At 53.3% G+C, this 25,846-nt stretch overlaps 9 protein-coding genes across 9 annotated transcripts; 5 read left to right on the forward strand and 4 right to left on the reverse strand.

Annotated features, from left to right (window-relative positions):
• Positions 1-1,239: 1,239 nt before the first annotated feature.
• Positions 1,240-3,935, forward strand: N7462_001619 (uncharacterized protein; the record flags this gene model as incomplete). The annotated part of the gene is made up of 2 exons (XM_057073345.1): positions 1,240-2,719; positions 2,791-3,935. 2 exons carry the CDS (start codon positions 1,240-1,242, stop codon positions 3,933-3,935), a joined length of 2,625 nt encoding a protein of 874 aa, XP_056936986.1.
• A 1,470-nt stretch (positions 3,936-5,405) lies between these two features.
• On the forward strand, positions 5,406-8,044 carry sC (sulfate adenylyltransferase; the record flags this gene model as incomplete). Its single annotated transcript, XM_057073346.1, has 5 exons — positions 5,406-5,574; positions 5,825-5,852; positions 6,025-6,207; positions 6,599-6,744; positions 6,846-8,044. The coding sequence occupies 5 exons, from the start codon at positions 5,406-5,408 to the stop codon at positions 8,042-8,044; spliced, it is 1,725 nt and encodes a 574-aa protein (XP_056936987.1).
• A 575-nt stretch (positions 8,045-8,619) lies between these two features.
• Positions 8,620-10,380, forward strand: N7462_001621 (uncharacterized protein; the record flags this gene model as incomplete). The annotated part of the gene is made up of 1 exon (XM_057073347.1): positions 8,620-10,380. One exon carries the CDS (start codon positions 8,620-8,622, stop codon positions 10,378-10,380), a length of 1,761 nt encoding a protein of 586 aa, XP_056936988.1.
• Positions 10,381-11,108: 728 nt separating this feature from the next.
• Positions 11,109-11,981, reverse strand: N7462_001622 (YoaK family protein; the record flags this gene model as incomplete). The annotated part of the gene is made up of 1 exon (XM_057073348.1): positions 11,109-11,981. The coding sequence occupies one exon, from the start codon at positions 11,979-11,981 to the stop codon at positions 11,109-11,111; it is 873 nt and encodes a 290-aa protein (XP_056936989.1).
• A 2,196-nt stretch (positions 11,982-14,177) lies between these two features.
• N7462_001623 (putative ubiquitin conjugating enzyme) lies at positions 14,178-17,499 on the forward strand (the record flags this gene model as incomplete). Its single annotated transcript, XM_057073349.1, has 3 exons — positions 14,178-14,340; positions 14,454-14,578; positions 14,641-17,499. 3 exons carry the CDS (start codon positions 14,178-14,180, stop codon positions 17,497-17,499), a joined length of 3,147 nt encoding a protein of 1,048 aa, XP_056936990.1.
• A 1,228-nt stretch (positions 17,500-18,727) lies between these two features.
• Positions 18,728-19,840, forward strand: N7462_001624 (SET domain-containing protein; the record flags this gene model as incomplete). The annotated part of the gene is made up of 2 exons (XM_057073350.1): positions 18,728-19,543; positions 19,604-19,840. The coding sequence occupies 2 exons, from the start codon at positions 18,728-18,730 to the stop codon at positions 19,838-19,840; spliced, it is 1,053 nt and encodes a 350-aa protein (XP_056936991.1).
• Positions 19,841-20,107: 267 nt separating this feature from the next.
• N7462_001625 (TMEM53 family protein) lies at positions 20,108-20,985 on the reverse strand (the record flags this gene model as incomplete). The annotated part of the gene is made up of 2 exons (XM_057073351.1): positions 20,108-20,397; positions 20,424-20,985. 2 exons carry the CDS (start codon positions 20,983-20,985, stop codon positions 20,108-20,110), a joined length of 852 nt encoding a protein of 283 aa, XP_056936992.1.
• Positions 20,986-22,043: 1,058 nt separating this feature from the next.
• N7462_001626 (uncharacterized protein) lies at positions 22,044-22,646 on the reverse strand (the record flags this gene model as incomplete). Its single annotated transcript, XM_057073352.1, has 1 exon — positions 22,044-22,646. One exon carries the CDS (start codon positions 22,644-22,646, stop codon positions 22,044-22,046), a length of 603 nt encoding a protein of 200 aa, XP_056936993.1.
• A 1,186-nt stretch (positions 22,647-23,832) lies between these two features.
• N7462_001627 (CAZyme family GT25) lies at positions 23,833-25,244 on the reverse strand (the record flags this gene model as incomplete). Its single annotated transcript, XM_057073353.1, has 4 exons — positions 23,833-24,676; positions 24,731-24,798; positions 24,864-25,007; positions 25,068-25,244. The coding sequence occupies 4 exons, from the start codon at positions 25,242-25,244 to the stop codon at positions 23,833-23,835; spliced, it is 1,233 nt and encodes a 410-aa protein (XP_056936994.1).
• Between the last annotated feature and the right edge of the window lie 602 nt (positions 25,245-25,846).

Consider the following 25,846-nt stretch of genomic DNA (forward strand, 5'->3'; position numbering starts at 1 on the left):
ATCGGATGCCCCCCCCCGGGTGAGCGAGACTATCGACATCCCTGTCAGATTGCAAGGACAGAAGAATAGACCAGACACGGCCCGACGGGCAGATCAATGAGAGGCATCCACTCATCCTCCTCTCCGGGCAACACAGTCTTTGTCGAGTCGGTTTATGGACAAGGAAATTTTCCTGGTTAATATCTGGCAAATATGTCAATATCCTGACCTAGCTCCATGGCGGCATAGCTCTGTCGCTAGACCCACCGGGGTCACTTTGTCGGCGCCGCCTCGTGGCTCGGAAATGAAGAAACAGAAAAATGGTGCTTAATCTATTTCGACCCGGGGTTCGAGGCCGGTGTCAGTGCAGAGGGGAGGCTAGAGGTCGCAAACTGTGAGTTTAGCGTGGAGTGTCAGGTTGAGTCGGGTTTAGCCTGCGTTGGATCATTCCGGTTATTCCAGCTCATTGTCTCGCCTCCTCCCTTTCCCTCTTTCTTTGTTTTGCGACGCCCTCTTTCCTCGAAGAGCTCGAGGCTCTTCTCCCCCTTTCTTTGTGTGTAAGTGGATGATTTCTGGCTTGGTTTAGACTTGTCGGGATTGCAGTTCACAGGCGACAGATTTAGGGCTTGGGTGGGAGGACGAGTTGAAGCTCTGAAACTCTGGCGAATTGGTCGACTAATAATGCCCTGCCCTTTCTAGGCTCCTGTTTTGTGAAACATCGCTGGTTTGATACTAGACGCTGTTTTGTTCCTCTCGTTCTATCTTGGACAGTTGATTGAACTGTAGTAAGTCATTGATGCCTATAATGACGCTTCATGAGAAGAAGACTTGATCGTCTTGATATTCATGCCTGTTCTCTACAGAGGCATTGAATGCCCTTCCATTCGTTTTATATTGTGATCGTGCTTGCCAGTCTGGACCCGTGGTTCATCGACTTGCTGCTCCATTGATACTTTCAATCCGGCATTTGCGATAGAGCCTCTCGATTGTTTGTTGATTTCAACAGCGTTCTCTCGTTCTCTCGTTACTTCCCTTTGCGCATCCTCGCATCGTGCATCTACATTCTTTTCTTTTACCGATCCGGGTATCGACACTTTATCTTTCTCTCTGGACTGTTGCGCCCCCGGAGAAAGACAACCCTTTTGACTCCAACTACCTGCTGTGTCAGCCTGGATGCCCTCGTACGACTGAGCCTTGTATCCTCTTCAACAGCCATTTGACGAGTGCTTGACCATTGATTATTGAATACGCCCTCACCAAATGAGTTCAAATAACCCGAGAAGTGCTGGGTCAGACCCCAGTTCGGCTGGGCCCAATCCCAGTCGCAAGGGCTCTGTAAAACGAGCCCGCGAACTGCTGGAAGCCGGTGTCCGCCCTACTCGAGCCTCGCCGACGATCCCTATGCCCATGCCCCTGTCCAGACCGTCGCCAGATCCAAGAAATATTGCCCACCAAAGCCAATGGCCTCTTCCTGCGTCGGGCCTTCAACCCCGTCCTTTAAATCCGCAACATCCCGGTCAACACCCTGGTCATCCTGGTCAGCATCCCAGGTTTCTGGTTCCACGAGGTCCTCCGCCATCGCGACCACCCCGTCCGAGTGAAGTCCCCTCGCAAATCCCATCGCCTTCAATTTATTCGGTCAGAAGTGGCCAGGAGTCGGAGACGAGCTTGAACCAACCCAACTATCCCACACGACCTGCGCAGTCTTTTTCTCAACCCAAGCCGCACCAGCAACCACCACCGCAGTCGTCGACCAACGATGGCTCTGTAAGTCCTACGAGCACTACGGATATGACCCCTCGCATCTCAATTGCGACCGATGACCTATTTCGTCAATCCACCGCGTCTGGTTCATCTTCTGTTCCCGATGTGCCACCGATCCCTCTACCCGAGCCGCCCTTGCCTCCGGCAGAACCTCGACAGCGGACAGCAGGTCTCGCTGTGCCCCCAAGTGCCCGTCGATCTGGAGCTCGCAGGTCCTCTGTTTCTCCCATTCCCGAAGAGTACTCTGACCCCCGCCAAACTCTTGGCTCGCTAGCGTCCAGCCGAGCTATCCCCTCTAGCTGGGGCTCAGGCCCAGCGGCATCTGAGATCCTGGGAGCTTACTTGGACATAGAATCGGACGACGAGCATGTGCCGCACAAAAGGCAGACCGACGCAGACGCAGAAGCCGACGCCGACGCAGCACTTGTGCGAAGTGCCAGTCTGGGAAAGCGTGGCAAACCCACAATGCGCACGATTATGAAATCCAACCCTAACTCCGAAGTAGTATCAATCCCAGACGTGCCCTCTTCCAATCCCCAAGCAGAGTACGGCCAGCCACATGCTGCAACTGGCGCGGCAGAGACCCTCGCTGTCGGGGCAGCAGTTCATCAAGTGCTGCATGCGCCCAGCACAGGACGTCGAGAGTCAACCTCGACCACGTCGCACGAGTCCTATGTTGACCCTGAGAAGCCGCGATTCGCCCAGCCAGCTGACGAGAAGATCTATAGCTTGGCCATGGAGAAGGAGCTTGGGGTTCTGCCCAAGGCAGCCCCTACGATGAGTGACAAACGACCTGGTGGCAAGAAGCCTCCCAAGCTCGATATGAGCGCTCTTCGGGATGCTGAGGCACGTGGTAGTCTTTCCAGTCTGTCTGATCTGATCCGCCGCGCCACAAGGCTCGCCTCCAACCTCGACCATGGGAGGACGGCCAGCCAGGGCAATCTGGTGGCCGACACTGCCCACAAGCCTGCCTTTGGTGAGAAACCATTCAAGCAAGACATATATAAACAAAAAGGAAAAAGGAAAAGCCATGCTGACCATGACCAGGACGCCGCCGCAATTCTGGATCTCTGTCTGATATCCTAGCCTCGTTCCCCAATCCAGGTCTGCAAACACCCGAGACCCGCGGCTCATGGCCCGTCTTCTTCAATCGCTCAGGACTACGCAACGTCGAGCCCCTCGGTTCCAATGAGGACGATCCCGTCGCCAAAAAAGAACCTCGCAAGTGCTGTGGGATCCCCCGCAAGTGGTTCATCCTTCTCTGCATCCTCCTTTTCATCATCGTGGTGCTCGCGATCCTGCTTCCCGTTTTCCTTATCGCCGTGCCCAAGCAGAACGCCAAGAATTCAGGGTCCTGCTCGACGACAAACCCCTGCCAGAACGGTGGCGTGAGCGTCTCGAGTGGCTCGGAGTGCTCGTGCGTGTGCGCGAACGGCTACACCGGCTCTCAGTGCACCGTGGCTGGCGATAGCAGCTGCATCACCTCCGAGGTGGATAATGGCACGATCAGCAAGAAGGCCACGATGGGCAGCGACTTGCCGGATGTGTTCAGCTATTCGGAGGAGAAGTTCGGCATCAGCCTCGACACGGTCACCCTCATGGCCCTCTTCAGCATGAACAACGTCTCCTGCAAGACCGAGAACTCCCTTGTCACTTTCGACGTCGAGACCAGCAGCGACACTAGCAAAACCCGACGTGCCGTCGAGCTGCCCGTCGACTTAGCGGCCGTCGAGTCGGCGGACGCATTCCCATCCAGCTCAGTCGGGTCGATCGAACCGACTCCAGCCCTCATCGCCCGCACGCTAGCGACCTCCAACGGGATCCTCTACGACGGTAGCAGTGGCATCTCCGAATCGTCCGACTCCACAAAGACGACCAGCAGCGCCACGACGACGACGGCGACGGCGACCGCCGTAACCAGCGCGGCCACGAGTATCACCGCGAGCAAGGCCAGCGCAACTGCCAGCAGTGTGCCGACGGCGGTGGTCGAGTTCTCACGGGTGGCGGTGCTTTATATCCTGGAGAAGACAGGATCGGTCCTGTCGGCGTCGTGGTCCGGGTCGCAGATCGAGACGTACCTGGAGGACTCGTACTCGGATGCGACCCACCCGCGGCTGGAGCTGTTGGGGGAGTTTGGGTTGGACTTTGAGAATAAGACGATAACGCTGCGGAATGGAACCATTGCCAGCTGAAGAAAGATGGGAGGAGGGCAGAGAGGGAGGGAGAAGGAGCAGGAAGAAGGAATTTACTGTATATAGTAGTGTGCTACCGTATGTTGTCGGAGTCTTGGTGTCTAATAATACGGGGATTTTCCAGTTTGCATCTCAAAAATTGTATGACTACGGCAAAGGTCCACGGTCCACGTGGATGTTGTTCGAGCATTGGCCAATTTACCTATTTTGACTTAACTATTTTGACTCCTCGAACTGAACGGATGGAATTCAGGATGGAGTATAGACGTGGAGTCTTCAAGTTCTCTAGTACTGTCGGACGTATCCAGTGGAGGTGGGATTAGCTCTCCTGGTGCCAATTCAGGGTTCAGGGTTCCGGTGCCAGCACTCGAAACCCTGTGCCAGTCGAATCGTAACATGTAAAATGAAGAATTCGATGTCCCCATTTGGGCCCTGCCAAGAGCCAAGCCACCTTTCCTCTTTGGGTTGTCCAGCACGACATTCACCGTGGAGGTTGCGTGCTCGACAGGCTACGGGGCGGTGGGACTCGGCAGATGGGAGCCCGAGATCGGCCAGACTTTCGAGAACCGAATTCGAGACAGGCAAAGCCTCATGCAGAATCAAGAGGAAGATACCCCTTTTTGTTTGCAAAGAAACAGGAGACCGGTCCAGGGCCAACGTGGCCGGGGCAACGTTGCTCGGAGTAAATGCCGCCCCCTGAAAATCCAGCCCTGAAGATCCCCGCCATAAACGAGTACGGAGCCCACGATTCCGCGATGTCATCGGGCGGTCGAGCGGAGCTTCGGCGGGCCTTATTTCACCCGCAATAGGGACGCGCAGCCCGATGCGCGGTTCGGCACCATGTCAAATTGTACGCCGTACCGCCAGACTTGGGGCACGCTGGATTTAATCGGAATAGTCTGTAACCACGATCGCAATCCTGAAACCACGGGAAGCTAGCAAGGGACGAATGCGAAACGACCAGCGGACGTCCGAGGAGGCAATTGATAGTCGGGGCGGTCCCCTGGTTTTCCCCAGCGGCGGTGCTTCTGGATGGATGAATCGACCCAGCCAAGACTCCAGTTGCTCCACTGTTGACGACTGTTCGTGCCAGGGCCAGCCGGGGACTGTCGTTTTGCCCCCCTTCTTTGGGACGAAACTCGTAATGGACTGACGCCAGTGGCAGAGGGAGGATCTGGCTAGAGGGTATGGAGTGGAGGGAGTGGAGGAAGGGCGGTCGTGCCAGTTTGGGAACAGGGACTGTCGTGATCAAAAGGAGCAAGTCGGTGGTCTCGCAGTGATTGATCAGCGACCCGGTTCGGCCTTTTTCCTTGGTCTTCCCACTGCCTTCCTTCTTCCCTTCTTCCATTCCTCTCTCTCTCTCCCTTCTCTACCTCTTGTCTTTGTACATTACCTCTCTTCTTCGGAGAAGGAACAAAAGTCGTTGTGTTTTCCGTGTTTCGTTTTCTCCCGACCTAATTATACTACACCATGGCCAACGCTCCCCACGGTGGTGTCCTCAAGGACCTGATTGCCCGCGATGCTCCCCGCCAGGCCGAGCTCGCCGCGGAGGCCGAGACCCTGCCCGCGGTTGTCCTCTCCGAGCGCCAGCTGTGTGATCTGGAATTGATCATGAACGGTGGTTTCTCTCCTCTGGAGGGTAAGTGCCATTGAACCGCATTCCCCCGCTCTCCGGCTGCCAGTGTCTCCGTTCGCAGCCTTTTTGTTGGTCTTCTTGATATTTCCTTGACTCAATTCCCCTCTGCTTGGAAGCTTCCTGCAGTGTGCGGACCCGGGCTAATTGCCTTCTCCCCCCCCTTCTCCCTTTCCCCTTTTTTTTTTTTTTTTGTTAGTTGGAGCGGGTGGAGATGAACAGAGGGGTAATTTGCTAATGCCGATCTCGCGCGCAGGTTTCATGAACCAGGCCGACTATGACCGGTATGTCAAGACACTCGAGAGGGTGACCCCCTCCCCCAACCAAGCGCCAAGATAATCCATGATGATGCAATTGGCATGGCATTTGCGCCAATGTCTTTTGCGCGCATGGATACGAGGGGCAGGATACGCCAAGGAAAAAAAAAGTCATGACCAAACTGACTCTGGTGTGCAGTGTCTGCGAGGACTGCCGTCTTGCTGATGGCAACGTTTTCTCCATGCCCATTACTCTCGACGTCAGCCAGAAGGTGATCGATGCCAACAAGCTCCAGGCCGGTGCCCGCATCACCCTGCGCGACTTCCGTGATGACCGCAACTTGGCCATCCTGACCATTGACGACATCTACCGCCCCGACAAGTGAGTTTCAACCATGTCTCCGATATACCTTTTGTTTTGTTTTGCTTTTTTTCTTTTTTTGTATTCTTTATTTTCGCGGGGTCGACCCGAAGTTGCCGCGTTTTCCTTGAGAGGCGGGAGGGGGATTTCTCTCGGAGTCGCGTGTATACTGCCGATCCCCACAATACCCTTGGGAGAATGGCGTCCAGAGTCATTGCGCAGCGGACGACCGCCACGCAAAATCGATTCCCACCCCTTTACTTGCTCTGCTCTAGTGTCACCTCAATTTCGATGTGGCACTCCCCCGGTCGCATGTCTAGATTCCCTCACGCAATGAGAGGAGCCCCCTCTCAAGGCGGCTCGTGCTTTGAGTGGGTCGTTGCTGACGTGGATTCTTTTCCCCCTGATTTAGGGCCAAGGAGGCTCAGCTCGTCTTCGGCGGTGATCCCGAGCACCCGGCTATTGTCTACCTGAACGAGACCATCCAGGAGTTCTACATTGGTGGCAAGATCGAGGCAGTTAACAAGCTGAACCACTACGACTATGTTGGTCTGCGCTGTAGGTTTTCCATACCGGCGATTCAAATGCGTGACCGCTTTTGAAACAAGCCCTTTTGGGTCCATTCGTGCCACCGCGTACTGATCATATTGCAATTTTAGACACTCCCGCTGAACTTCGTGTTCACTTCGACAAGCTGGGCTGGTCCCGCGTTGTCGCTTTCCAGACTCGTAACCCCATGCACCGTGCTCACCGTGAGCTGACCGTCCGCGCGGCCCGCTCCCGCCAGGCTAATGTCCTGATCCACCCCGTCGTCGGTTTGACCAAACCCGGTGACATTGACCACTTCACCCGTGTCCGTGCCTACCAGGCCCTCCTCCCCCGCTACCCTAACGGCATGGCCGTCCTGGGTCTGCTGGGTCTGGCTATGCGTATGGGTGGCCCCCGTGAGGCCATCTGGCACGCCATTATCCGCAAGAACCACGGTGCCACCCACTTCATTGTTGGCCGTGACCACGCCGGTCCTGGTAAGAACTCCAAGGGCGTTGACTTCTACGGCCCCTACGATGCCCAGCACGCCGTCGAGAAGTACAAGGATGAGCTTGGCATCGAGGTCGTTGAGTTCCAGATGGTCACCTACCTTCCCGACACCGACGAGTACCGCCCCGTTGACCAGGTCCCCGAGGGTGTCAAGACCCTGAACATCTCCGGCACTGAGCTCCGTCGCCGCCTGCGCACTGGTGCCCACATTCCTGAGTGGTTCTCCTACCCCGAGGTTGTCAAGATTCTGCGCGAGTCCAACCCCCCTCGTGCCAGCCAGGGTTTCACCATCTTCCTCACCGGTTACATGAACTCCGGCAAGGACGCCATTGCCCGTGCTCTGCAGGTCACCCTGAACCAGCAGGGTGGTCGCTCCGTCTCCCTGCTATTGGGCGACACCGTCCGCCACGAGCTCTCCTCCGAGCTGGGCTTCACTCGTGAGGACCGCCACACCAACATCCAGCGCATCGCCTTTGTCGCCTCTGAGCTGACCCGTGCTGGTGCCGCTGTCATCGCTGCCCCCATTGCCCCCTACGAGCACTCCCGGAAGTACGCCCGTGATGCCGTCTCCCAGGCTGGTTCCTTCTTCCTCGTCCACGTCGCCACTCCTCTTGAGTATTGCGAGAAGACCGACAAGCGCGGCATCTACGCCAGCGCCCGTCGCGGTGAGATCAAGGGTTTCACCGGTGTCGACGACCCCTATGAGGCTCCCGAGAAGGCCGACCTTGTCGTCGATGCCTCGAAGCAGTCAGTCCGCAGCATTGTGCACGAGATTGTTCTCGTCCTTGAGAGCAACGGCTTCTTCGAGCGCAGCGCCTAAGCAATTTCTCTCCGGAATACTTCTTTTGAGATGATTCATTTTTCTAGCTTTCTTTTTTTTGATTGGAGCTATCTTGCCCATAGAGATGTGTACGTGCTTTTTAATTGCGACTGGATTCCCCTAAATTAGATTCTACAATTGAATTTTTGGTCAGAAGTGGTTCTTGATTGTAGATTACAATGTAGTCTCAACATCGCTCTCCCTCCATCGTTTAACCGTACATCAGAAAGTTGATATCCCACCTTCATGCCGATCAATTTAATTCTATGTATCATCGCAACTAATTCTGTAGAAATGGACAGAAATGGACAGACTCGAATCGAGCAACATTCAAGACAAATTACTTACACCATCCATCTCTGCAAGCATCGGTGGTCTGCTTTATAGTTGAATGAGACCACAGACTAGACCAGCAAGTGTCGAGCCAGAAGACCGTAAGCACGTGACCTATAACATAGTGTGCAAACCGAGCAAACCGCATCCAAGGTGCGCGGTCCGGTGCCGTCACTATCATTTTCTCGTGGGCGGGCCAATACTTCACGACACCCTTCTCTTCCTCCATTCAGTTAGCAACAATGCTACCCCCACGACCCATTGCCGGTCGAATACCAGGTCATCTTCGACCGGTATATCCTTCCCGTACACCCAGTCCTGCCATTCGACTGCGGCCATTCACTCACCGGAGCCGACTCCTTCTCTCTCCGCCGCCTGGCCGGCCTCAATTACCTTTTCTTTCACCACTCGCGCCATCGCGGCCGCTCCCTCCACTCTCCATTCACCTCCGCCAACACTTTGGCCGCCTAATATCCACTGAGAGCCGCGACCACTTCAAGAAAAGACTCTCACGCGGCGTGAAGATTGGCCTGTCCTTCTACGCCATCCTTGTCCTATGGCAAATCATAAAGCTCGGCGTGTACCAAGAAGATATCGAGCATGAGTGGCCCACACCACCAGAATGGTCCTGGAAGTCCCGGTGGTGTCTGCGGTCCGCGCAGGCTCTGCAGAACCCCGAGCACATCGGCAAGCTGATGACCAATTGGCCCATGGTTGCTGGGTACCTGCGTGAGCTGCTGGGCCGCCTGGAGGATCCGCAAGGCGAAGGCAAGGGTATTTTGGAGCAGGAAGATGGTGGGCTGTTGGTCGAGGGTATCGGCCGCACGGGACTCGATATCTCTGCGAAGAGCGAGCCCTGGCGCCGCGGGTACTTTCAGACCCTCATGGGCGCGGCCAAGGCCGCCGAGAACCTCGATGGCTGGATGACGGATCGCAAGCAAAAGATCTCGGCGCCGGCAGAATATGTGGTTGGACCGTCGAATCCGCGGCCGAAACCGATGCCGGCGGGGCAGAAGAAGGTTCCACAGGAGGAGGACTGCGAGCTCGCGTCCCCGCCGCCAGAGACATTCTATATGAAGATTTTGACGACTAAGGGCTTCGACTCGAGGCAGAAGCTAGATGCCGCGCTTGCTTATGCGGACTGGCTAGATTTCCAGGGGCTGGGCCGCACCGCGGGTGATATGTACACCTGGGCGCTGGACATTGCAGTTAGCGGGCTCGAGGGCGACACGAGTAAGCTCGTGGATCTAAAGACCGGTGTTTTGAAGAACTCCGGCGTGGATCTCCCGTCCGAGAACCTGATCCGCGTCTCGACTGCGCTCGCAGTCCACAATGCCCGCGAGGGCAACCTGCCCACCGCCCTCTCCCTCTTCACTTCCGTGCTCAAGGCCCGACGCAGCCTACCCCCGGCGCCAGAATCCAACACACCCTTCTCTCTCCCCTCCCCAAACCGCCCCGCTAACGATCCCATCGCCGCTTTCTTCAAATCCCTCAAAACTGTCCTGATCCCGGTCGAATACCCGGAGCCCCTCCCCTCAGGCAATGCCCCGCCGCTCCGCACCACCAGTTCCGCGTGCGAGGAAGCCGGTTTGATGACATACATCGGCGAGATCATCTACGCCTCCTCGTCGCATGAGCACGGCCTCGCCTGGACCCGCGACGCGGTTGAGATGGCCGAGTCTACCATGCTCGACCTGAGCATCACAGAAGATCGCGCCGCGCGCACCCGCTGCGCGCAGTGCCTCAAGGTCGGCCTTGAGAACTGGAAGACAATGGTCTCCTCGCTTGTGGCGCAGGCCCGCAAGGAGGAGCAAGAGGCCGCCCACAAGGCCGCTTCAGCCTGGTTCGGCGGCGCCCGCCGCGCACAGGCTAAGACCGCCGAGCTGACGCGCTGGCAGGCGGAAGAGGCTATTTTGGAGGACCGCATCCGCCGGCTTTTCCCCCTGTTGGAAGGGGAGACCGGGTTGGATCTGCTGGCCCCGGATAGTTCTCTGTTCGTGTGAGGGCTTATTTTCTTTTTCTTCTAAGTTCTTTCTTTTTTTTGCATATATCCCCACGGTCGGGGTTTCTGTCTCTGGTTCAGGGGCGAAGGGCGGAGTTGGTGTTTTGATGGAAAAAGCCTCTAAGTCGTTCTGGACTAGTGCTGTGTATATGTATATATATCATATCTATCTACCTTTTTTTATTGTGTATCCTCTCCTACTGGCCGTATGCTGGAAATGTATCGATATTCCTATCATTGGGACCCATGTCACCTCCCTCACGCTAGGCTTCCTTTGTCAGGAGAGAGACTATGTCGTAGGAGGGGTGAATATTATAGCAATGGAGTGGGAAGAAGGAAGTGGATAAGGTACGATTAATGGGCCGCCTAAGTAGAGGCGAGATACAATATAATGAACACGTAAGATGGTTAGAAGAGGCTTTTTTTTTTGATGCGGACGGAGAGTTAGGGTTTTTGAGAGGATGAGCGGGGCGGCGATCATTTGTTTATAGTTCCAGTTGGGCCTGCATTGGGCCACTTGTTAGGGACCGCAGACTTGGCGGGGCTTGGCGGGTGGTAGAGAGGATGATTTGGCGGCCTGTGATGCCATTATCAATGCATTTATACATATATAATCAAGTAATGATTGACACCAACAACACCCTGCCCGTCCTAGTACATGTAGTATACAGTTCATGTCTATGCACCAAATCTGTTCTGTTTCCCGAGTCTCTCAGAAACAGCACCACTCTATACTTTCAACTCTTCCCCTTCCTCGTCCTCTTCCTCCTCCTGCCTGACTACCGGCCGATTAAACAAAACACCCACGCACACAACTGCCTTCCCAGCAGCACACAGCAACAGTGGAAACTGTGATCCTACGCCACGCTGCGCGAACGCGCCCACAAAACAGCCCGCCGTCAACATCATCAAAAACAGTACTCGCCGGGTGCGCCCCCGATTCCGCAGCCTCCCCAGCCCCGGATCAACCACGACATCGACAAACGCCGCCGTCGCCATCGCCGTCGTGATCTCGGGGACGCCCAGCCCGCGACTCATGGCCACCTGGGCGCCAGACGAGAACGCTAAACACGCAATGACGCTCATGGCTGCGGGCCCGTCGCGGCGCACCGGGCCGGCCGTCTGCACGAGCAGCGCGACGAAGACCAGTGCGGTCTGCACGACGTTGCTGGCGAGCAGCCAGACGCGGCGGCGTGGGCCGAGCGCGTGGCCGAGTTGGCCGAAGACGAGGGCGCCGGCGACGAAGAGGGCCAGGCTGACGGCGATGTTGGGGACAGAGTAGGCGTTGTGGTGCAGGTTGGCGGCGGCGATGGCGAGGAAGAGCGCGTTGCCGGTTTGGTTGGAGGCGAAGCAGGCGTAGTCGGGCCAGGCGGCGGCGTCTTGGATGCCGGTGGCGAAGGAGAGGAGAAGGAGTTCGGACTCGAGGAGGGCGTCGGTGCGGATGTCTTCGAGGAGAAATGTGCGGACGGTGGTGGTTCGGGACTTTAAGAAGGGGCGGTGGGTGGTGGGTTGGGGGAGTTCATGTTGTGATTGTGGTAGTAGTTGTTGCGGTAGTAGTTGTGGTTGTGGTTGTGGTAGGGGTTGGGGTTGAAATTGGGACATGGTGGACTTCAAGGACGGCTAAGGAGAAGGATCTTGGGTGGAAAGTGGAATGTTAGTCTGGGAGATGGATGGAAGTATGGATGCCAGTAGGATATAGATTCCGTTTGGGGGAGTTATTTACCTGAGTTGAAGAATGGGTCCGCGAGATATAGAAGACGAGGTGGTGGACAGGGGAGTCGAGCAAAGAGAAGGATGTTAATTTTTAATGAAGTAGATCCAGTGTGGTTGACAATGCGAGGTATAGGGTATTTTTGGAGTATCAAAGCGCAATGATCGATGTTGATGCCGGGGATGCTTGAATGGAGAATGATGCGAGGGAAATGCTTGTTGTGGAATCAATATCGGGCCGGTCAATAGATCGATTCACTTTCGCGCATAGGGGAAGAAAGATCTGATGGAAACACGAAATTCTAGATGTAGTGCATCGTCTCCGGAAGGAATACTTACTTCTGTTGAGCGCTTGTCCGAAGCTTCTCAGAGCCACACACATTATATATCGGCCGGTCGAGGGGCCCTCTGCATCTTGATCGCTCCCACTCGCTCTATTCTGGCGTCGATACGATCGCCCACCCATTCCGCGCTGACGTATAGGTCTGGTGGCTCTGCGAGAATGTGGAATTCCATGTCTCACAAAGACCGTGAGATCGACCATGTGGGTGGAGAGTGCCAAGCTGTGTATACATGCCGCCGCGCCGATTTCTCCAGGCCGAACCTGTCTTTGGCAGAACCGGCAATCCCATATGGCCGATGACGCGCACACCCAGCCGATCGGGTGTCTTATCTCGCGCCTCCCTTGTCCCTCTCTTTCCAGATTGAGGGAGAGGGAGGAATGGGTTCAGGGTCGACGGAATTGTGCCCTGATAGAGCGCGAGGGGGAGGGTGTGTTTCATTAGGGGCTTCGGGAGAAGCATGCTGGTGTCTTCAGTAGAAGACCCTTGATTCCTCAAGACATCGATGTCGACGAGGGTGGGTGGAGAGAGATTGCGCGTACGGACGAGCAGGAAGAAGTGCTGCGGTGCATGCTAAATGATGTCTGGGTTCCAACGCAGTGTTGACTTCCGCGATTGGCCACTTGATCATGGCCGCGTCTGTCGCATGATATATTGCACGTAATTGGGTCTTTTGTACGGGTCGATCCAAGATGCATCGATCTTGACTCTTCGACCTCTCTCGTCGCGACATTATTCCTCCTCTTCTCTCTTCCCCTGGGATGATCTGGGATGATCCGGGATGATCCCGTCGATGGCGGCTGTCAACCGTGGAAAGCGCCCATGGAACCCTGGATGGCTCGGATGGTTCAGGGGGCGTGTGTTCGTGGGTGTAGGATCCGCGGGTTGACGGGCCGCGACCGACTCTTTCTCGTCTAGTTGATATCTGAAAGGGCCTGGAATGGTCTCCGATGGCGATGGCCACTCCGGACTCCCGCGCGCGCGAGAGAGTTGAGAGTTCTACGAGTCACCGCCGAGGTTGAGTCTTTGGGCCGCGCACTGCACAGTCTCCGACCACTACGGGAGGCTTGCCTAGACTCGTGCGTACTGCGTGCTCGTTCCATGCGGATGAGCCATGGACCTGATTGAATGCCTGTTTGAATGCCTGCAGTCGCGGGTCGAAAGGGGACAGGGCCTCGTTTCAGACAGATTCCGACTTGAGAGCAGGATGATGGCCGCAGGGCACCTTGGATCAGTGTATAGACTGTAAGTGTAGAGACTCTTAAGTGTAGAGACTTTAAGTTGTAGAGACTATAGGTGTATAGACTATAAGTCTATAATGCAATCCTCCAATCAGCCGCCTCGCGTGCAGGCGACCAGGCCAAACACCAAACACGGGCAGACGACCCAGACTGCACTTGTTCTGGTTCTGTTGGCCATTCGCGCTGGCCATTCGCGCTGTCCACTCTGGTCTGCGGCTCCCCGTCATTGCTGCGCTCCAAACGGCCTTCAAACGACCATCATCCACTCATCTCCCGCCACCACCGACTCCTCCACATACAGGAGGGCATATTGGGAAAACACAACACACATATCCTCCCCCTTCTATCTTAGTTCACTTCCCATCTCTGCGCCTCTTACCCTCCTCTCCACTCTCAACTTCCCCTGACCCTGCTGTGAGATTGTGAGATTGGGAGCGGTCTCTTCCTCTGGCCCGTGGTCCCCCTCCTTCTCTGATGAACGCCCCCCGCAACGGAATTCGATCGCCATGCCGACCAAAGACTTTCGGCGGGACCTCACTCTGGCTTCATCGCCGGGTCGATTCACGTACCTGAACGCCGTGGATGCTGGTGAGATCGATGGCTCCATTTCCTTTACTTTCACAGAGGGCCCGAGTGGGCCGAAGATCGACTTCCAGGCCATCGTTCCGGGTACGAGACCCCCCCCCCCCCCCCCCGGGGATCTCCCTTATCTCCCCCATCTCCCCCGCCGCAGGCGGCTCTTCGAGGCAAATGGACCCGCTCGTGGGCTAACCGTCCGGTAGATCCCCACGAATACCCGTCAAGCCACACATTCTTCGTCTACTCCACGTCAGACAACGTCACGCCAGCAATCACGAAGGCGGTGGAAGATGCCACCCCCCTGCTGAGAGGCTCCTCCCTCCATGATGTACTGTCCACCATCGAAACCATTGTCCGGGACGTGCTCCACGGCACCACGTCTCCCCCAAGATAGGTCATGAAGATCCGATGGAGTTCGATCGCAGCGACGTCGACAACGACCTCGCCGATGACTACGACAGTCCAGGTTGGTCAGATGAGGATCAGAGCGGAGGTGTCATGGCCACGGCCCAGAAGCCCTCCAACCTCCGTGGAAAAATCCGCCATGATCTGCGCTTGGTCAAGAATGCCAATTTCAAGGTTGGCTATATAGGTCACCTGGCCGGCGCCATCATCATCTCAGTAGCCATCCGAATTGGACAGCTCGGGATCTCCGATGAGGCCATGACGGCATGGAATGTGTGTCCGGGCGAATACTTGGTTCTCCTCCTCCGCTACCCGACCTACATGACTCAGGAGATGCTGTACACCTCGTCCGATCGGGGCCCGCAAATACGGGTCGGCCTCTGCAATTCATACAAACCATCCACGAGCGCAGCCATCGCATCTTTCCAAGATGCTACATCCGGTAACGAAGAACATGCCAAGCCAGAATGTCCTTCGGGTCCCCTGTTACGAGAGCTGTTCATTGGGGCTCCACTGCACAAGCTGCTCAATGAGCGACTGCTGGGCATTGTGAAGGTGCGCCTGCGGTATGGATTATCGTGGACGGGAGCGGAAGTGTTTTTCCACAACAGCCAGGGAAAGGTCCTCAGTCCGGATGATGCAAAGTCAGAGCAGTTTCAGGTGCCAGATAGCTGGGTTACACCGGCGCCACCCTTCCTGTTGGTGGACCATTTGGCCGACATGGGTCTGGATGTACCCGGCATGTCTTTCCCGCTGATCGCCATGCAGTTCCTCCTGCGACACTTTGTTAGGTGTACCGAGTTTTGCCTCGTGTGTCATTGCAAGACCTACGACGATTTTGAGGCGGTTAAACCCTACGTCTGCTCCAGTGGGCTGTGTTTGTTCCAATACATCACCTTTGGCATGGGCACCAGTTTGGAATATGAACTCCGCCATCAACCATATGTCGTCGATTTGCTGATTTCCCTTGCATATGCCCGAGCTAAAGCGGGCCTTCTGATGGATTTTCCCACCGGGCTGGGCTTGAATGTTCCCGACACCGGCGTTCCCGATGCAGACCAATGCACATATTTTGATCCAGATGTCAATTGTTCAATGCAGGGCACCTGGAAGGCGCAGAAGACCTATAAGGCAGCCTTTAATTTGGAATGCCTTGAACTCTCTCATGCTTACCCTCCCAAAGTGAAGGTTGGCAATTGGATTGTGATACTTGACCTACCTTCGATATCGCAGGACAGGAAAGTTGCATGGCATTGTCGGGTCCTGCGGATTGGAGAAACTTCGGGACATATCTTCCTTTCTCCTCCTGTCAGTCGAGGAAGGCAAATTCCAAAGGAGATAGCGCAAAGGTACCCCATCTCAAAGGTGACCTACGTGATCTATAACACAAATTTCGATGACCTAAAGGCGGATAGAAAGCGGAAGAGCATTGTGATGCTCCTCAGTATGCTCCCCAGTGTTGATCTCATGACTTCATATCTAGGCCAGCAGGATTCAGGGAAGTTGCTCTCATCATGGAGGGATCAATTTCCCCCGGCTGCATTAGATCTGGTACGGTGGGTTGTGGCCTCAAATCGATCATGCATCATGCAGGACACCAATGATCCGGAGCACCTGGTGACTGGTATGGGTGGATTCATCCAGTTTCGACTGGTACAAGGAGCTCCTGACAAAGAGCAACGCTTCATCCAAGAGATCAATGCCAATTCCATGGCCTCCAAGCCCGCATACCGGACAATATTTGCCTGGCATGGTAGTCCTGTGCACAATTGGCACAGCATTCTCCGAGAAGGGCTTCATTTCAAACAAATCGCCCATGCTCGTGCTTATGGAAATGGTGTTTATTTTTCCAAAAAATACCAGATCTCTGCCGGTTACTGTCATAACTCTAGCTCCAGCAGTTGGCCACAAAGTCAGTTGAATATCCAGTCCATCATATCGCTGAATGAAGTCGTCAACAACCCTTCTCAATTCAAGAGTGTGACCCCGCACTTTGTGGTTCCGCAGTTGGACTGGATACAGCCTCGATATCTCTTTGTGAATACTGGACATGGCAAGGCCTCCACCACACCGGCGGCGCCATCTGCCATCTACAGGCAAGATCCACAGCATGAAGCTTATGGGCCTTCGGGGGAGGTAGTTAAAATCCCCATTTCAGCTATCACATCGAAAAGAAGAAAGCAGCTAGTTACGTCCCCCAAAACTACGTCCGCTAAGAAAAAGTCAGATCTGCCGGTGCTGATGGACATTGATGGCTTTAATGATGCCCTCAGTGTCACAACGGAAATTGAAGACCTGAACATTCTCCTCTCTGATTCAGACTATGTCTCCGACTCGGAGGATGAAGCGTCTCAGCCGCCCAAGGGATCAAGCAGTGAATCCGATCAATCTCCTTGCCCCAAGACTGACTTTGTCCCTGGAACCCTTAATGGGAACACCTTACCTCTTCTTGCACCACCACAATATGCCAGCACGCCCGCCACAAAGCTACTACAAAAACACCTCCGATCAACTCTCAAAACCCAGGCGACCGAGCCTCTTCACGAGCTGGGCTGGTACCTGGATCCAAACCTCATCACCACCGTCTATCAATGGATCGTCGAATTACACAGTTTTGACCCCTCTCTCCCACTCGCCAGGGACCTCAAAGCTTGCAACCGGAAGAGCATTCTCCTCGAGATCCGATTCCCACCCCAGTTCCCCATGGACCCCCCCCTTTGTCCGAGTTATTCGCCCACGATTTCTGGAATTTGCTGCCGGTGGTGGTGGTCACGTTACAGCCGGCGGAGCGATGTGCATGGAGCTCTTGACAAACTCGGGCTGGTCGGCAGTTACCTCAATTGAGAGCCTGTTGCTGCAGGTGCGGCTCGCGATCTGCGCAACCGAACCGCGGCCTGGGCGACTCGCAACGAATACGTACCGACCAGATTACTCGGTCCATGAGGCGATCGCTGCGTACAAAAGAGCCTGCCTGGCTCATGGGTGGGCGATCTCCAAAGATATGGCGAAGCTTTCGTGGTGATCTTCCCCCCCCCCCCCTCTCTCTTCTTTCTAGAGACTATTTGTTTTTTGGCAGAGACAGACTGTTGCAAGAATTCCAGATCTATTAAGCCATTGTTTCTAATACCAATATTGCTAAATATTGCTAGTTTGATGACAAACTGCCATGCTGCTTATCTTTCGATTATAGTAAAATAGTAATGTGAATGCCCAGCCCCATTTCTGTCGATAATGGTAACTGTGAAGGATTCAATTTCTAGATGGCTGTATGTATTCGGTCTATTCAATTTAGCAAGATGTAAACCAGGTGCCCAAGTTTCAACGCAGTATCAGTGCTTCGAATCTATACTTGAGACGTGTCTATCTGTGCTCGTTTCCTCGATCAGAGTTCTAATTTACCCTCTTTGTCACACCGTATTGCAAAAAGGATCCTGAACCACCAATAAATGTCATATTGATTCATCCAATCATGCCATCCAATTGTCTGTCGTTTCACCCGATCTTGTAAGTACTCCCCGTTTTTCAGTCCGCCGAGTATTCCAACCGACGTGGGTAACAACTAGAATTATTGAACACTAGATACAAGGATTATAAATGTCTTTCGAAAGAAAATTTATCCCATTCCACCAAACCCAAATTCCATAATTAATACCACCAACCCCTCGACTGTAGTATCATGTAAACACCTTGAATCTGCAAGGCTCGAATGCCTGAATGGCCAATAAAAAGACACTTATAGACCCGATGGCGTGCCACCAATCATCCACAGTCGCTTGGGATAACCTCGCCCCCGGGGCTACAGATGATCATTTTATTGGCCGGTTCGAAGGCTTAATGGCGACAAACAGACCCACTCATCCACCAGAACCAAACGGATTATTTTTGCGGACCTGTTCAGATTAGCACTTTTTTCCACGGATGAGAAAAAAAAAAGGAATTTGCCGGATGGCCTCGAAGATAAAACTCCGTAGCTTAAAAAAAAAAAAAAAAAAGAAAAGAAAAGCCACGCCCACAAACACGGAAACCCATCACCTCGGGGGTGTATACTACAACCCAGCAAACCAACCACCTCATGTCTCAGGTCGTATATATCACCACGGAGACGGCCTCTGAGCCGGCTTGTGTAGATTACATCCATCCGAATTTAATTGAGATTGCCGATCCGGTCAAAGGTCGAGGGTTCCGTGCCTCGGAGGTCATCCCGAAAGGCGCCCGACTGATGGTCGACCGGCCCTACGCAATCATTCCCACCGTCGATGAGCCAGCCAACCACGATAATGTGATTTGCAGCAACCCTGCTTGTAATCATCGCACACTCCAAGACGCAGGACGTTGTCTGTGTCCGAATAATTGTGTTTCGGACGTTGTATGGTGCAGCAATGCTTGTCGGAATGCCGATAGAGCACGCCATGAGTTCGAATGTACTTGGCTGAAACGATATGCACAGTCAATTCGATCAAAACGAGGCGAGTACGACTTTGGAATGCTCTGGTTGATTGTCCGGCTGCTTGCTACGCGTCATATTGAGATGAAAAAGCCATCTCTATCTGTTGATGGCTCCGGCTCTGCCCGGGAGTGGAAGTCGAGTTGGAATAGCATTGACCTGTTGTGCGGATCATCAGACTTTTGGTCTCACGACAAGGTCCGGTTATGGAGTACTCTTGTGAAGAAATATCTCCAGAACAGTTCAACTTTGCCTCATGGCATGAGCGCCGACCGCCTGCTTCATCTCATCTGCCAGGAGGAGGCCAATTCATTTGGTCTGTATCCGCGCGAAATGTGTATTGATCCTCCGTCAAATATGTCTCCGTCCAACTCTAGAGGGGAGCAGTTCGCCGCCGGGGTGTATCCTACTGCAGCGATTTGCAACCACTCATGCTCTCCGAATGTAAGTATCTCCCTCTGCCCTCTCTATGAGGCTGAACATTTGTAACTAAACGATCTGCAGATCACGCACAGACCGGATGATAAAGGCTGCATGGTCTACACCGCGGCCCGCGACATTCTCGCGGGGGAAGAATGTTGTATCTCATACTTTGACCTAGCCCAACATACAGATTTGACTTCTCGCCGCGAACATCTTCGAAATTCGTTCCGATTCTTGTGCAAGTGTGAACGATGTGTCTCAGAAGAGCCTGTGGAGGAATCAATAGAATGGACTGAGATGCCTATTTTGGATATATAATGACCACTGATGAATGATACCAAGACCAATAAAACAGCCTTTGAAGAACCTTTTCAGTTAATGTCCGTCAAGACTACGAAGCTTGAATAATACATTGAATCAGTATGAGCCATTGGCTGACCTTCAAATTGAATGAACTCTGTATAAAACAATCATCAATATAATACAAATCAGAACCATTCAAGGCGCCCTCTCTCTTCGGGTCTATATAGTTTAAGATTAGCAAGCTTCTATGGTTTATGCTGCTTAGAAATTCATCTTGGCGACTCATTCCGCCGCCATCGCGGCCTTCCAACATTCTGAAATTCGATTCCAATATTGTTCGGGATGCAATCTCATATGACCGACGTGCGGTGAGCCCTCGAACATTTCGGTGTCAACAGCCCGATATCCGAGGGTTTTAACCTGCGCAACGTTTTCTTCCAAGTCTTCATAGCCAATGATCTCGTCCTCTTTGGAGTAAATATAGAGCCTGCTCGACTTTCTTGTTGTGAACGATTCATCATTCATCACTCGGTTGGCCCACACGCCCGACGGCTCTGAGCCACTTAGCCATTCTAGAGCCCAGTTTGCCCAGAGATACGTATACCACAGAGCGTGGGTGACGACAAACGGCCAGGGAAGAACTTAGCGGTCCCAACTGCCATTGCGCGGGACCAGCGGCCAACCTGCGTCGAGAAAACCAGGCCACCGGGCGTGGAGTCACACACCAGCAACTCATGTGGGAGTCTCTGGTTACCGCCATGTCGTTCCTGGTATGCAGTTACAGCCGCGGCCACAAAAATGCCGCCGGTATTCGACATGGCATGCAACAGGACGCGCTCCTCTTCGGCACCGTCGCCCGTTGGAGTCGGGAATACGGTATCAATGATGGGCATCATGGCCTTGACCCTGTCCTCGAGAGGCTGCTTGGATGCTTGCAGGGTGGCTGACAGGACAACGACAATCCGAGCGGACGGGTAGAGATCATGAAACCCGTCGGAGTATTTGGCGACGTGCTTCGGCATGCCGTCGCCCCAGCCGAAAATGATGATGGTCGTGGGCTCGTCGGCCGGGGCTGGCTTAGTATTCTCGTTCCCATTGCGGAGGTACACCCGGTCCGATAGAGGGGTGAAGCCCGGGAAGGGCAGTGGCTTTGCGGGCATGGCTGGCTTGCCGTGGTTTATGTGCTGACACGCGCCGTGGGTTCTCGCGTCCTGCGGTTGGGCGGTGCTCGCGACGGTCGTGGAAAGTGATGAAAGGGTTGCGACGCGATTGAATTTCGCTTTTTAAAGAAATCTCACGTTCCTCCGCAGCTGGCCACAACTCTCTATTTGGTAAATGATCCGCGGCGATTTACGGAGTACTCCGTATCTGCCGTTGCGTTGGTTGTCAGCTTGTTGGGGGGGTGTTCGTGCGCCAATGCGGTTGCGAGATGTGGGTCGTTGGGAAGAATCTGGAATCCTTTGACAAATGAGATATCGGTATCATCCCTCGGCTTTTGCCTCTTTCAGATTTTCAGTTAGACCCACGTTTTAGTGCATATGGATTGGTTGTCTGAGATCATCAAAAGATGGGGGGATATATAATCAGACGGAGGCTCTTTCCCCCGACCAACAGTCTAGTACATGCTATTCCTGAACCTGATGTTCAATCATCTAAGACCCTTTTCTGTCAATTGATACGCTCTGCACCACTCGCATTCTACCGTTTTGCGTTTTCTGACCGATGCCAAGCGACCTTTCCTGCAATCAATTTGGCGGAAGCGGGGAGGGGGGCGCTTTAATGGTTCATTATCAGATCAACATGGCCACGCCCAATCTACTACGTGTAATAGGTACCGGAAGAATAGAGAGGGGTGTGGATCTGACCTCAAGACCAATTGACTGCCTACATCTTGGAGAGTTAGATGTTACTCCAACGATGTTAACCCAACCCAGGTGTTTTTAAATATGCGCCTCCCATATAATATCGAACTCATCTATGTGGAAGGCTATTGTCATCATCCAAGTACAGCTCAGCCATCCCGAAGTCCATGCAAAATCCTCACTACACTGACACGGGGTCTCGCGTTTAGGATTGATTACGACGTAGATGAAATTAGATTGCCTTTGATCATATCCATTCATCTGGCTAACGCTTGGGTTCGGGTATACATAAAAGATCTCCAGGTTTATATTCGAGTTATCTCGGTTTCCCCCCGCATGACACTCCATGGAATCATCTAAAACGCTCCGGCAATGGCAATGACAGCAGCGGCACCCAGCGGTGCAGCAGTGATCAAGGGTTTCAAGGCCGCAGGCGCAGCATCGGGAGTCTTGGTAGCAGCAGGCTGAGTAAGGGAGGAAAGACCGCCGGTGATGAGCATTCCACCGATGGATAACGACTTGGTCGGGAGGTTGGAGGACGAAGCAGTAAAAGACGTGCTGTAAGAGGAACCATAACTGGTTCCAGTGGCCTTGTAGCTCACTTCGCATGATGCAGAGAGGGTGTATGACTTTAGCTTGCAGTTCCATTCCTCAGTTGCGGTGACGCCGTCAGATCCGCTGATCCATCCCGTATAGACACCTGTATAGCTGACGGTTGCTGGACCCTGAATGAGCGTCCAGGGATCTTTGATGTCACAAAGGGTCGTAGGCGCGTCCTTCAAGCAGCTGATCAAGTATGTAGTTGCAAGAGCATCGACTGCAGAGACGCTACCAGCGGTGCTGGTGTAGTAAGGAACCGTGAAATCCCATCCGGGTATCACGAGGCCAACAGTGGTAGTGCTGCTATCGGCAGCGACTAACGCAGCGAGCGCTGATGCGAAGAAAACGGAGAAGCGCATTTCGGGTGTATTTATTCGTTTCGTTGACAAAGCTCAAAGATGATCACTAGCTTAAATTGTATGAAGAACTGAGAGAGCGAGTCCAGCTCAATGGTTGTGATTAAGAAAATCTCTTTCGCCTAACTCTGGGGAAGAACCCAGACTCTTTCTTTAAGCCGCAACGACTGTATTACCTCTCAGGCAAGCCTCGCATAAATCTATAGGCCCCTGGACCCATTATTTACGACCTAAGCAATCGCCGAAGGGGCGAGGAACTGGACTAGTTCAGCCACAAAACTGGATGATGTGAAATCATTGGACCCCTACCAGGTTGGAAGAGGACTTTAGCGTGAGCAAAGGACCAAAGGGTTGCATTTTGTCTCACTTTGGCGCAAAAATTATGAGTTATCTCTTATTAGCTGTAAATCATGCTTGGCCTGGAGTAGATATTATGTCCGCGCCCTCGGAACAAGGTACCGAGCGTGATATGGACAGCTAGGTGGCTTGGCAGAGAAATACCTGAGGAAAAGTTTTACCCCAATTTCCCAATACATTCAAATTCTGCTTGAGTGAATTCCGCAAATCCTGACTCGATGAAATCCAGAAGCCGTGAGTCAGAGGGCGGAGATGTGCTCTCGCTAAAAACTTCCATCGGTCGGAAGCGAAGCCTTGTGATCCTAGCGTTGAGGCTAAGGGGATTTTGGTGGTCCCCGCGGATGTGCCGGGTAATCGGCATAAGCGAAGCATTTACCCGTCGATCTTGCTTGAAGGTCGAGCTTTGAACAGCTTTGCAGTATTGTGTAACATTGAGTTTGTGGGTCTTTGCTTGAGAAACAACCCAGTTTAAATGTAGCACAGTACACATGCGGCTCCTCATGCCTGTGGATCTCTAAAGTCAAGGTCAATGTGGAAGGAATCCTTCCTGCTAGAGAGTTTCCTGGTATTTTTGGATTGCGGGTCTAGTGATGGGATGATGAAAGGCTCCGTCTGTAGGCCGGCCAGTAATATATGGGCTAGTAATGGGGGCGAAAACACTCCCATGGGTTCTTGCATAGTTATTGCGGACCCTTTGGTTGAACATCTCCCGAACTATCAGATTAACATAAGCTAATGTAGATTTGATTTCAAAAAAAAAAGAATTCAAAAATCAAAGTGGGACATAAAATCTTCATGTCAATGAAACTGTGATTCGCCTCGTATTCATCTTTCATTCTCCTTCAAGGTAAGGTTCATCGAGAGATATGTGGACATGCTTTCTCCACTGTTTAATAGCATATGGAATGGGTTCCTTGTGTGGCCCGGGGCTATTCATCATCCCTCTCTTCAGATATATCTCCTCAGGGATAGCATCTGGCACATCCACATCGTCCCATGTTGCATGGACAAATTGGTTGCCATTCAAGATGTTGTTGATATTGAGCATTATGCTGTACATCACGCCCCAACTTCTGGCATGTTCAAAGAACTCTAGAGCGACATCATCCTCCGTATCAAGAGGCTGTTTTGAGTACTCGGCGGGCTTATAACCTCCTGTCATGGAGGGGTATGGAGCAAAGCATTGGAGGTACCCATGGCCACACATACGACCCAAAGACACGTCTAGTTCAGCCCCGATATCAATCTGCTCAGCGAGCCCGCCTGGACTGACCGAGAGAGCAGATAGAATGCGCTGAGCACCACGGTAGCTGACAGCGTAGAATCGTATACAGGCAGCGTCGTTAGCAGTACATGTGAGACGTGCATGATCTGGCCGCTCAAATCCCTCGAAGTCTGGAGGATCGCGCCAATAAGGAAGGAAGTGGCGGGGCATAGGAATAGTCGGGTCGTGTGGGGTGACGAAGTAGGGTTGGTTGGTCTTGCAAGTAACTCCGCAGTGTCCCAACCAAAGGATATCCCAGTCGTCACCATAAGGGGAAAAGGTGGAGTTGTGATGCGTCCCTTGAAGCGATCGGATTGCGACAGCGAAGCTTTGAAGTTGAGTTTTAATGGATACATCCCAGTCGGCATCATCTACCATAACTATGGCACTCTGAAGCCTTTGCTGAACAATCCTAATAATCATTAGCATTCCGGTGTGTCTAGATACGGTTTAGACTGCCACCTACTGTTGCATGACATTTAAATGCGCTCGCCGGCGGGCATAATCGATCGATGAATGGTCATAATTCCAGTTCTAAAATTTGGTCCAGTCAGATGCGGGGCAATTAGGCAATGAAGAAGTTCAACTCTTGGACATACGTATGGATATGTTTTGGGGTTGATTCCTTCTGGGCTCACACCATCAACACTGTCGACAACAAATCCGCTCAGCGAGGAGGCCAAGATAATGTTATCCCGTTTATCTGTTCGATCTGGGAAGTTGATAACGAAGACTTTTTGAACCTAGAAGAATCCCTGTGAGCGAAAAAGAGCAACACAGGTGTATTCTCTTCATGGACATACCCCTAGAGTTCCATTCTGGATGTCGTTGAGATTGTTCCAGGCCTGCTGGTCACTCTCTGTCTGTTGGTTGTCCCAGGCCGGCTGGGGTCCCTCTGTCAAAAGATCAGGGGGGGCACGAAGTTTCAGCCAGGAAAGAATGACGATAGTTAGTCCGATCCAGAGTAATGCCCACCGCATAGGTCGGGCTTGGGCTGTAGCTGAGGCCATGCTCAGGTACCCCAGAAAGAGAGGCAGCAGAAATTGCTGTTCATCTGAAGTTGATGAGAAGTGGCGGCCATGCCATTCAAATTCCCTTGAACTACGGGGGCGCCTTGTGAACTAATTACCACCAGGGGAGAGACGGGGCCCTACACAATCTTTTAGTGGGTCCGTCCCCTCTGCTCATTTCCCTACTGGAGGGACCGGGAATCTTGACCCCTGCACAAAACGTGATGAAACGATGGCCTTTCGCGATAAGAATTACATTTTGGGCTACTGTCAGGGTTCTCGCTGATCGAGGGTATACTGCTTGTTGAACTAGGGGTTTCCGTTGCCGATCAAAGGGAAAATATCTATCGAGTTGCATCTGTTTAGCATGGATGTTTCGGCGCTAATCTCAATAATCCGAATGGTGGGTCCGAAGCGGCTGGCACCCAGTTTAATTTGCATCACTCCGAAACACCGTTTGCTTCAGGAGAGCGATCACCCTCCTTAGAAGGCAACGCTTGGTCTATGCGTATTCAAACTTCGTGTTCAGTCCTTTGGAGTTGGAAGTTTATTAAGGGTCTTTATTCACATAC

The sequence above is a fragment of the Penicillium macrosclerotiorum genome, assembly GCF_028827735.1.
Source record: "Penicillium macrosclerotiorum strain IBT 26536 chromosome Unknown utg000002l_segment0_segment0, whole genome shotgun sequence".
Classification (NCBI taxonomy): Eukaryota; Fungi; Ascomycota; class Eurotiomycetes; order Eurotiales; family Aspergillaceae; genus Penicillium; species Penicillium macrosclerotiorum.